At 34.4% G+C, this 12,239-nt stretch overlaps 1 protein-coding gene across 1 annotated transcript; it reads left to right on the forward strand.

Annotated features, from left to right (window-relative positions):
• The first annotated feature begins 3,782 nt into the window (after positions 1-3,782).
• LOC127830954 (FMRFamide-related neuropeptides-like) lies at positions 3,783-5,895 on the forward strand. Its single transcript, XM_052355905.1, has 2 exons — positions 3,783-4,544; positions 5,147-5,895. The coding sequence occupies exons 1-2, from the start codon at positions 3,785-3,787 to the stop codon at positions 5,665-5,667; spliced, it is 1,281 nt and encodes a 426-aa protein (XP_052211865.1). The 5' UTR covers positions 3,783-3,784; the 3' UTR covers positions 5,668-5,895.
• The last annotated feature ends 6,344 nt before the right edge of the window (positions 5,896-12,239 follow it).

Here is a 12,239-nt window from a genome sequence, read left to right on the forward strand (position 1 = left end):
CTTATTTGGAAACAATTGTCCATCGAATGTCGAATATCTTCTTTAAGGGAAGATTATGGTACAATTTCCGTCACGTTGTAACCCGATACGAATTTACAGGGATGAAACTCAATTACACATCAATGAAACATGTCCCTCGGGAAATAACCTGCATTGATGCATGGCAAAACACATAAACCAAAGACTTAATTAAATTTGAACTATGTTCTTAGTAATTATTTTATACTGCCTGACATATTTATTACCACTATAATTAAGCGTGGAAAAAGATGATAGATCGTAATGATATTTGTTTCTATAAGCTGTGATTTCAATTTTCCTAATTACTCAATAGATGGTGAGTTTGGTGTACATAATGAAGAAGAACTTCACATTAATATTGTTTGGAAGAAGTAACTATATTCATCCATTAGGTACAGCTTAAGTTTCAATTTATTTATACAAGTATCTTACAATTCTATAATAACAACACGAATACATATCAGTAAAAAATCTCAAAAATCAAAACCATCATTACATGAGAATACTATGCTTTCTTTGTCGACCGATTTCACAACGTTTTTAGGGCAAGTATTACAGGAAAAAAATATCATAAGTTTGTGAATATGTTCCTTATCTGTATGCACAAACATACATTTTTTAATAGACATAAACACATTATTATTCATCATACCCTGTTTTAAAAGTGATTGTGTCATATGAACTGATGTACTGACAACGTTTACATTTAAACTTTGCAACATAAAGCATATTTAAAAATTAAAAGTTATATAATATTTCAGCAAAACAAACACTTGCCACTTAAAAACGTTCGTTGTTGTTTTTTCATCATCTTTGTTTTAAATTGAGGGTAACCAGCCCGTGCAAGTGTTTAATTGTAGACTCAAATCTTAAGTTAATGCATCCGCAATGGAATTCCTTCTATTTCTTTTTATTTCACTGTTTATTGTTCGATAAAGTGGTACGCTGCAACAACTCAATCTAAGGAACAGTTAAGAAAAACGAAGATTTTTTATATAAAAAACTAAGCATTCAGACTTCTTAGTAAGTTGCGTTGATCCCAATGCACACGTTTAAGCAATATATGAGATTTTCCGTGAATTATTAAAGGTTTATTTACGTTATATCAATCTAGATTTACATAAGCGTTGTATGAATGAAAATGTTTTCGTAAATTGTATACGCAGAATATTGAGAAACAATTGATTTATATTTGGCAAAATGTTACGGAAGCAGGTGTTTAGTGCATAATTTAAGCGGCAAAAGACAAACGTCACATAAATAATCGAATTGCTCGCAAGGTTTCGAGGCATTGTAATACCAATGTGCCAACTATTGGCACGATTTGTAGATTTATTTTAATTTTCACTAGTTTGTCAACTGACACAAAAACTAAGAACTGCCTTTACTATAGTATTTTTTATTTTCATCGTTGTCCAAACGATTTCGATAAAATATTGGCATTATATTAAATTGGCTTATGAATTAATATATACGCGTTGTCTTTAGGCAATTGTTGCATAACGTTACAAGACCTAATAAGAATCGTCGCTTTGCACCGACTATCATTATCTCGGAGTTCCGTTAATACATCAGTGTTCGATAGTATATTAATTGATGAGAATCATTTAAGCATCTTACCAAACTCCAGTATGTACTGAACATTTGAGCAAAATGACTGGATGCACATCTGTATGGTGATTGATTACTGTCTAGTAAGAATATACGTGACTAAAATAGGTTCTGTATTTCAAAATTTCAAAATCAAATCCATTATAAGGTTTACATAATTCGGATATCGGATAGCTGATGTCATTTTAATGATCATGTTCGTCCCACGAGGTTTCGTCTGGTTTATGAAATAATTTGGCACAGATTTTTGGTTTTAAGGTTATATATTTTCAAAATGTGCGAATTTACCTTAGAAATACGAATTAACAGATCCACGTATCTCGAACGAGCTCAAGTAAATGCGAACAAACGCTTATATTTAAAAAATATATTTAACAGTGTACATTCTCGTGTTTGTTTTTTGTTTGTTTCACTTACAACAAATTGGAAGTTATTATTTCAAATCATGTGAATGATTTTATTGTAGAAACCAATCTATGCGGGTTGTGGGAACATATTTAATAACTAACTATGTAATTTGATAACTGATTTCATTGTCTTCGCATGCACGTTTACCGGTCATTACAGAACTGACACTTATGTGATTATTATGCATTATTGCATCGCCTTGCATCAACTGTATGCCAATAGCGTGTCTACTTAAATATGAACCTAAGCGAAAAATTGCAGCCAAATATAGTTCGAGTTAAACAGAGCTTCGCATAGATAATGAGTCGAAGCAGTTCAGCTGTTAAAGTAAAAAATACACTGTACTTCATATTGTTTATATATGTGAAAAGCATACATGATTGATAGCTAAAAATACAGATAATATATCCACTTACTAAAACTTCAATTTATTATTTAAATTATCACATTTATATGATTTAGCATATGATCGTACAATACATATCAATTTTTGATTGACTTTTACAGGGTGAAGAGTTATTTTTTTCCGACAATATAAATATCACATAAAGAAATGTTTTCCAAAGTATATGGTAAAATGGCAGTTGTAACGTTATTACGACTACTATACTGTTATCAAAATCAGTCAGCCAGATTCAGTATAATTGTGTCAATTAAGCAATACTTTTCCGTTTTGTACTACGAGCTAAAAACGCAAAAAAATACTTGCAGATTCTTAGTTCAGATGCAAGATACAAGACAAGATGCTAATATTGTCTAGTTACACATACTTCTCAAAAGAATTAATTTCCCAAAAGGTCGATCTAAACTTCTCCGATTTAATTAATCAAACTGTTATACTGCGCATCCATTAAGCGGTGTGGGAGAAGAGGTCTGGTAAAAGTGGTCAGGATGATCCATTATGGCCCAATACATATAAACAGCTCTCTGGGTAGTTGACGATGATTTATGCGGGCACTCCTAACAGGCTTATCAGGCACGACATGATCCGTCTACACTGGATTTTCTTCTAAAATAGGCTTTCTTTAAACGAAAAAGTTTGATAAAAGCGGAAAGTTTCCTCCCTTAACAGCTTGTGCATACTGCACAAGCATTGTTGGACGACACGTAAAACCCATGTATCAAGACCGTTTTTTTTTCACAGCGAGGCGCATTGGACATAAGCAGTTCATGTTTATGAGGCCAGTAATCCAGTACGTCATATGCAATTCGTGTAAATTTAACGCTTAAATAGTTTTATGTAAAGATTGTTACGGGAAGGAGGTTTTATAAATGTTCTTTAAAGTATCTGTTTTATTACATGCAAATAACTTGCATTGCCCAAACGTATGCACACGTGGAATTTTTATCCGTAATTCAGGGACTTGCATCGCACGCTAGGAAGGAGTTTTTTCGTCTTGTTATCTTTGAATTATTAAAATTCTTGAGTACTTAAGATCCAAAGCTCTTATTGCAATATTATATGTGAAAAACTGGCACTACACGACATAGACATGCATAGTTTTCTATTTTGAAGTTCAATAACAAAATATAGAATCAGGTCTAGAAATATGTTTCTAATTGCGAAATATTTTTCGAAAATTTGGTATAATGAAACGGCGAACATTCAGAGTTTGCTTTCCAATCACTTTTGTATACATTTGTTATACAACTTTTGACAATATTTGAAAAATTTAAGTCAAGGAATTCAATGAATAATAATGAATTTTTCATGTATCTGTTGATGCATGATTTCAGAAACACAATGAGAATCAGCGCACTCATCCAAGCCCTGTTGATATTCACGGCTTCCTACATATGTCTGTCGCAACCGGCCATACTTACAGACGGCGAGGATGTCGACGATTACGATGATCTAGACAGAGGTGTGGACCTCGATAAACGAATAAGCAAATTCGTCCGCATAGGAAAGGCCTTGAATTCATTCGTTCGCATCGGTAGGGATAATCCGCAGAGCGATTTGTTCAATTACTATTCCAGAAATGGTGCCTATAATGACATTTATCCAATCATCAATCCAGACGATTTTCGTGATAATCAGAAACGTATGAGCTCCTTTGTACGAATTGGCAAAAGCAAAATTCCGGAATTCGAAGACGAAGATTCTTATGGCGCCGATATTGAAAAGCGCGCAGGTGCGTTTATTCGAATGGGCAAGTTTCCCTCGTCGGCGTTCATTGAACGTCTAGAGGATCGCATGAACAGTTTCGGGCATCAGCCGTACTACACACGAACAGGACGTATTGGGCACTCGTCCTTTATCAGGATAGGAAAGCGGGATACTTCAGACGCCCTGAGGAAGGCACACACTGAACAAGATGTAGAGAAGGCAAATGAAGGACCGCATAGACTTGGCGATGGTGTTGAAGGAAAGGATATCATTCCGAGGTACCTGCGCATAGGTAAAGATCTGGACGATGTTGATGGTGACATGCAAACACAGAAGCGACTTAGTAACTTCGTTCGTATAGGGCGTGACTATGGAGGACGAAATTCTAACACGGGTATGTATTCAAGTGCATTGTATCTTATGATAAAATGTATAGTCAAGTGTTTATTAGAACGTCTGTTGAATTCGTATACACAAATCAACAATATATTACTACTATCGTTCTTTATAAGAATTCAGTATACATTTTTTCAACGGCAATTTTCAGTATGTTTCTTTATTCAAACTTCAAATAATTTAACATTTATTTATTAAATTCAAATTGTTCATAGTTTTTGTTTTGTTTCATAAACTTAAATTTGCTATCAATTGTAAAGTACGGCGCTTAGGAAAATGGTTCTTAGTGTTTGTGCCTTAAATACCGTCCCAGTTTATCCAGTGCAGTTTACTCAAGCTAATCAGGACCGACATTTTCCGCCTTTGTGAGTCTATTAAGTTAAAAAGTTAGGAATGCTGGGGAACAATACGGGTCCACACTTATTGTAGCCCTTTGATCGAATAGGACCTCAATAACTTCGAAATACACGCTTTCAAAGGAACTCTAATCTCAAAGAAAACCCAGTCTATGCGGAAAGTGTCGTCCCCGATTTTCCTACGTGAACTTCACTAAGCCCAATTTTCAAGAGCGATGCTTAAATACATGTTTTAATATTTTAGGAATCTTCAACTCCAAAAGGCCAAGCTCGTTCGTTAGAATAGGTCGACAGCCAGAGGAATTTGATAAACGCTACAGCTCCTTCGTCCGCATTGGTAGAAACTTCCCATTTATCCAGTCAGACGATGGGGCAAACCAGTTTGAAAACGTGGATAATCTTTTCAAACGAGCGAGTTCGTTTGTTCGAATCGGCAGAAACAATCTACTTGAAAATCCAGAAAAGCGATACAGCTCTTTTGTACGAATCGGTAAAAGCGATCGTGTGGAGGACCAGGAAAAAAGGGCTAGTTCCTTTGTGCGAATAGGAAAGAGTGGACAAGTTGCCCTCGATGATGACACCACCAACGACCTTGTGAAACGTGCAAGTTCGTTTGTTCGAATTGGCAGGGATGTAGATGACGGCACCGATTCTGAAGAGCAAGCTCAACCGTCCAAACGTGCGAGTTCTTTCGTCCGTATCGGGAAATCCACTGTCGATACTAAGGGAATAAACAGTGAAAGCGACCGTGCATTTAAGATGTAATTCGATTTTACTTTTAGCTTACCGTATATATTTATTGCTTTACTCCCACCGTGAGCAAATTCGCACAATACTCACAAACATAGTTTATGCAATATTAATTTTAATAAAAAGCAATTTTACTGTGAAATTTGAAATAATATATTTTCTATAAAGATCGGTTGATTAATATTGAAACACACATATGATTGTTAACTTGAATATGTTTTGTCAATAAAAGAATATCTGGAAGTGGTTGTATCTTTGAGGAAATATATAAAGTCCTAAAAGTTTTCTTGAATAGCATTTCGTGCATACTACGTTTTAAACTCAGATTTGGAGATGAATTGAACGCAACTTTTAAATGCGAAGAAAATTAAACACAGGTTAAATTGAATTATGTACTTTGATATCGCCGTGACTTTCATATCACTATTAACGGTTGCATCATTCATATTGTAACATTGTGATAAAGGTGGGGTGTCATATTTATGCTACGTATTCAGTAATGTTTGTACTTACTTTATAACAACTGAATACATAAGCAGCTCTTTAAGAACAAATAAGACAAAACAAATATGTGATAACCACCATAAAACAGATCTTTGCTCGTTTTCTTTCATACGGAGGGACTGGTTTGATACTAAGCTGTGTAAACACGCATACTTAGCGTAGTTTCGTTGGTTCTAAAACACTCTTGGTCTTCAAAACGTGCTTGAATATGAGCCGTGCTCTGTGAAAATGGGGTTTAAAATGTCTTCCCAGATTAGCCTGTGAAATCCGAACAGGCTTCTCAGGGACGACACTTTTCTTCGCTTTAATGATATTTTTCCTGTCAAGAAAGTCTCTTCTTAGCAAAAATCCAGCACAGGCTGGTCTGAAGACACCCTTTCCGCTTATGAAATTACGAAATATTGCCTGACTTATAGCGGACGGAGTATCTCTTGACCAGACATCTTGGATACACAGGCTGGCCTGGAACAACGCTGGCCGCATATTGCTTAAAAGCCATTTTCGCATGACGTGACTCACATTGTCACATATTTTTTCGGTAGTGGGTTGCTGAGGAAGACTACGAAATAAGGATATGAGCAGGTCTATATTCTGTCGTGCCTTTATTGAATTGTCGCGTACCATAAAATATACGACGCCTATGTGCAACAATATCAAGGGAAACTAACGAAATATGATTATGACGAAAGACACCATTAAAGAGCGTATACGATTATATCAAAGTAATGATTATTGGTCAAATGCCTAACTGATCAGTAATAGTCGGAAAATAATGGTCTCAAAATAAGAACATTTTAGCCTATATCAAATAAATTTGTTAATCATGTCTGGTAAAACAGTATTAAATATAGGTCTGGGTCGAAGCAATTTAAGCGTTATAAGACCACGGGGCAACTTATATGAAAAGGGAACACATACAATTGTCGCATATGAGACTTCATAATTGCATTCATATCTAGGATAGAGCAATAACCATGCACAGTTTTAAAGTTGAGGTCAATACTTACTGAAATATAACTGGCTGTTTCTGGATGCATTTCTTAACTAAATAAAATAAAGCAAGTAAACGCAGTTTATCAACCATCAAGTTGATGCCGTTAAATAAAACTTAAATTTGAATAAAAGGGGAACGTTGTTTTGATAGCATTGAAATATCATAAAAATGTCGGTATTTAGTAAAGGAACTAAACATTACCGAAGCGGAGGGTGAATAAAAATAAAGTAATGTTTTTTAATGATATCTTTAATATGTCATGCTAAACATGTGTTGCAATTATTATTAATAATTCAGTTATCGATCAATTCCCCATCTGAGAAAGATAACCTCGTAGTGAAACAAGTCTTCAACGCAAAAAATGAAAGGCGCAGTGGTTCGATCCGCACTGAGGGAGCGTTCTTTAGATTTCCCCCCCCCCCCCCCCCATAGGCACCAAATAGTGAATTGGACTCGAGAGAGTAGAAAAGTATAACTTGATTCGTCCAACAGATTGTGTGATTAAGTTTTTTATTTGGGCATTACAATTTACTGCTTTTAGACCATGAAACAGACGCTATCGAAACGTTCGTTTTCATACCAGTATTAAGCTCCAAATCACACACCTTAATGAGTATCATTAACAAATAATTTACTTGGAAAATATTAATAAAAAAAGAGTAAAAATACTTAGGAAAATATAAAAGCGAGTACACTGTTCACATTCGAAACACTGCCTGAATGTATGCTTGTGGTCTAAGGACTAAGTACGTGTATATTAATTATTCTCCTTCAATACGGTATAGCCGATTCGAAGCTCAGACCAACACCCGTTGCTGTGTCGTGACCGCAGAAACCCTCAGCGTGTATTAGAAACATTCACAACGCCTATAGACCCGTAATTAATTATCCGATTTCACGCCGTAATTACCTCGTCTAGGAACATCCTCTCTCATGCCATTTATATCCACAATAAAGTTATTAGGATTGTCAGGGAATTCACGGCAGTTATTATTCGTCCCATGTGTAAACAAAACCCGTAGTTAAGACCGTAAAGATTCGCCTCATACATGGATCATTCTGCGTTAATGTTCGCCTGCTAGCTGTTAACCTTCAGTGTCCGTTGAGTGATTAATTAAGCAAGCTCGCTTGTGTCCGGCTAGCTTCGCGAAGAATTGTTACTGGTTCCCATTATACCTCAGGATCACATCCATGACGTCGCAACAAAACACTTCATAATGTTCGATTCAAACAGTGTTTTATATATAGTTGCAATACGTACAATTCTTATTTACTTTTCATGGGTGACTACAATCGATGTATAAGATGATCAGTTTAATAAGAAATAGTATACAGCATTTATAGAAGACTGAGCTTGTATGTTTTGAATAGAATGTGAACTTTGCGTTGTGATATGTGTTGTCTTGTTTTAAGAGAAACAATTTGTATATTAAAAAGCTAAGTTTTCCCATATTTTGTTTGTGTACAATTCTAAAATTACATACATGGTTGTTTTAACTACTATAAAAGCATAAATAAAATTAGCATCGCAAGGAACTAGTTATTTTTTAATAAATCCTGAATAAAAACAATCAACCGGTAGTCAAACTAGCGTACTTGGGAACATTAAGTACGAACCTTTTCCCTGAATCTTGTTCACCGGAAGCAAGATGATGATATTGTGATTCCATGACAACAAATCATAATGGGCGTATTCACCTTTCTTAGGTTACACGATAGTGTTAAAGGAATTTTGTGACATCTTCCCTATTTAAGGAATGTTGTGACATCTGCCCTATTGATTTCGTTGCGGTATGTCGGCGCTTCTTTACCTAAAAGTGTTGGCAATGAGGAAATGTTTACGTCATATGTGCATTATAATCGTGTTTTTAAACACCACAGTAAAAACTTTCCAGCACTTAAACAAAATCGTATTGTCCATCATATTTCTTTAACATGTATATTTAGTTAAAAGGGGCCTTTTCACAGATTTTGGCATGTATTGAAGTTTTTCATTTAATGCTTTATATTGATAAATCAAAATATTGGATCTAAAAAGCTCTAGTAAAAAAACAAGAATAAAATTAAAGAAAGAAAAAAGAAACCCTCGACTGGGCTCGAACCACTGACCCATGGAGTAAATGTCTATCGCCTTAGACCAATCGGCTATCCGCGCTCAAACAACGGAGTGGTGAATTTTATACTACAAGTATATATAAGCAATTTTTGTAGTATCACAAAATATAACGACAGCAACAAAACTCCAAATTATTCAATCGTTTCGCGTTGCAACGTTTTATAATTTTCAGATTTTTAAATCGTCAAAATATGCATGTAAAGGATATTTTAGAATACGGTATATCTTCAGTATAACTGTTTCCTCACAATTATTGGCGTCGCTCTGGACATGCTGGAGAGCGGCGACTATTATGTAATGCATTTTTTTCGCTTATAGGAGGAGAAGTTATTTTACGGATCAATGCATATATTTTTGTTTTAAGAATATCTTGCATAGTGGTGATTTTTTGTGTAAATTAGTGTAAATAAGTACTGCATTTGTGCCTATTACATTATTGCCAATAATGCAAAGCTAATTGTTTTAATTAATAACTGATCCACAACTGATCACAGGGAAGATCACAGGGACTGTGAAACTTTCTGGTTTTGTATAAAAACAAAACATAATCAAAATATATTTATTTTGTGGTTTTTTCTAAATTGCTTATTTAGTGGAGAATCAATGTAGTACGATATTTGACGACCTATCGCGCAGGAAAGTTTATTGGAAGGCGTTGTGTTACGAAAACGTACAATGTATTAGTTTATTAATAGACATATAATAACGATCGCTATACACAACTTTACCAAATAGCAGTACATCAATGATGTCAGCCGGAATAGCTCAGTTAGGAGCGTTAGACTGAAGTTGTTTACGCAACAATCAACTAAAGGCCCCCGGTTCAATCCCGGGTTCCGGCACGAACGGAACAGTTCGGCGGCTGACAATTTTTTTCATTCAGCTTAATTAATATAATAAAGCTTTATTTTATGTAGACATTTTAAAATCCATTTTACTACAATTGGACATTTTTATTAAAATTAATGGATGCCGCGTGGTAACAACGTTAATTAAAATTTCTAACATCACTTAAATATCTTATAAAAAAACGTGTTTTTATATTAACAAATAAATGCAAACAACACATCTATTATCCATGTATTTTTAAGGTTGTCTATCATAGGCCCTAAGAACTATCCCTACCACATATAGAGCGCGAAGCGCGACACGTTTTATTGATTGTAACAATGAGTTGCGATAAAGGAAGCAGCCGCTTATCAAAGAGGAGCTGTGTCCCAGCAACCCGTTTGCCTAGAGTCAAGCACTCCTCGGAGTTGTTTTTTTAAGAACCACATATAGAGCGCGAAGCGCGATACGTATTACTTACTATACAGGTGGTATGGGCCCTTTAGAATTATCCGACCATTACGTCCATAGTTATCTTTCTTAGAAGTTGAGAAATTTTGAAATCGTTGTTCGAAGTCCACAATTTCATCCGATTGTTCCCAAATTTGCACAGGTTTTTGTCTCTTTGAATTTAAAAATAAAAGTGAAAAACTGCTTGGTTAGGTGATTATGTCAAAATTTTTCATCAGATTCTTTCTGAACTCAGTGTCTTCATATCAATGAGCATTTTACCTCATTTAAAATGAGAAACATCGGGACAATAAGTCCAGATTTTTTTCTATTAAATTTGACAAAATTAACAATTTCCACTTGTTTAAAAGATTTCACAACTTTCGTCTGAATCTGTCCAAACTTGTTAAGTGTTTTTATATCAGTATTACTCGAACCATATTGAAAATGATGAATATCGGAGCAATAAATCTATCATGATCTTTTACTGAATTTCAAAGTATTGTGAAATGCAGCTTCTTTATGCAATTTACAGTTTTCAATCATTTTTTTCCAAACTTTTACAGTGTTTTCATATCAATGAGTACTCAACCCCTATCGTAAATGAGCAACGTAAGAAGTTCAGAATCATCTCCCCTTGAAGTTGAGAAAAATATGAAATTACGCTTACAAGATGAATCAGGTTTTTTTAAAACCTACACAGTTCTGTTCCATTAATGAAAACTGCACACGGATGCCAGTAAAAAAAAGAAACGAATGTAAATAAAATGAACTATGAAATATTTGGGGGTTACAACACAAAATCATAGATACTGGTTATTTGGGGGTTATAACACAACGTCATAATAATGGTTATTTGGGGGTTATAACACAAAATTATAGATAATGGTTATGCCAGTATCTTTTTCTATTTTGTTTAAAATAATCGGCAAATAAATAAATATTTACAGTAGAAAAAAACCGTTCCATGTAACTTCATTGAGTGCCTTTTACACTGAAATTTCCGACGCCCTTTGATTATTTGCATTAATACTTATCTTGTCATATTTACAACGAAAATTTGCGAATCTGGAACATTTCTTTTTGTCAATTAACCAAAACGTGTAAAGACCCCTTTAATACGCTGAATATTATTATTTTAAGTTACCAGGTGTATTCGTATCATAAACTTTTTTTACCGCAGCTGTTAAAATGTCCGGCATAAGCTCCCTGAAAGACGACATATTCGCCTTCAAGAGCCGTTGATCAAGAGTATTGGATGCAATTCATTTATCAAAAGTCGTGATGTACGTTAAAACGGAAAATTCAATTGCATTCTTAATTAAACATACACGTTCGAACATTTGTTTTAACATTTAGAAAATTAAAATAATCAAAATTAATAAAAAATGATCATCAGAGAAATTCTTCGTACCAGTCTGTACTATTTTATTTTATTTTGAGTAAAATTGACATAATAGAACAAAGCAATAAATACATGACATGTCTTGGATTGAGATTGAATTATTTGAAAATTTATTGCAGTTTAAAATTTTTTTGCCCGTTTATGTCTGTGAGATTTTATTCCTGCGTTATATAATTGTTTTCTCTATAAAGGCCTCACAAATGCTATTGTCTCATTTGTTAACATAGTAAATATATTATTGAGTACAATAGCTCCCACTGATAATTGGAAAATTTTAGATTGGCAAACAT

The sequence above is a fragment of the Dreissena polymorpha genome, chromosome 1, assembly GCF_020536995.1.
Source record: "Dreissena polymorpha isolate Duluth1 chromosome 1, UMN_Dpol_1.0, whole genome shotgun sequence".
NCBI lineage: Eukaryota > Metazoa > Mollusca > Bivalvia > Myida > Dreissenidae > Dreissena > Dreissena polymorpha.

Bases quoted from the DNA above. Each gene is read 5' to 3' on its own strand.
- LOC127830954 (XM_052355905.1), top strand. From the start codon at position 3,785: ATGAGAATCAGCGCACTCATCCAAGCCCTGTTGATATTCACGGCTTCC. The intron at 4,545-5,146 runs GTATGTATTCAA...TTAATATTTTAG, and splicing joins AGGACGAAATTCTAACACGG to GAATCTTCAACTCCAAAAGG.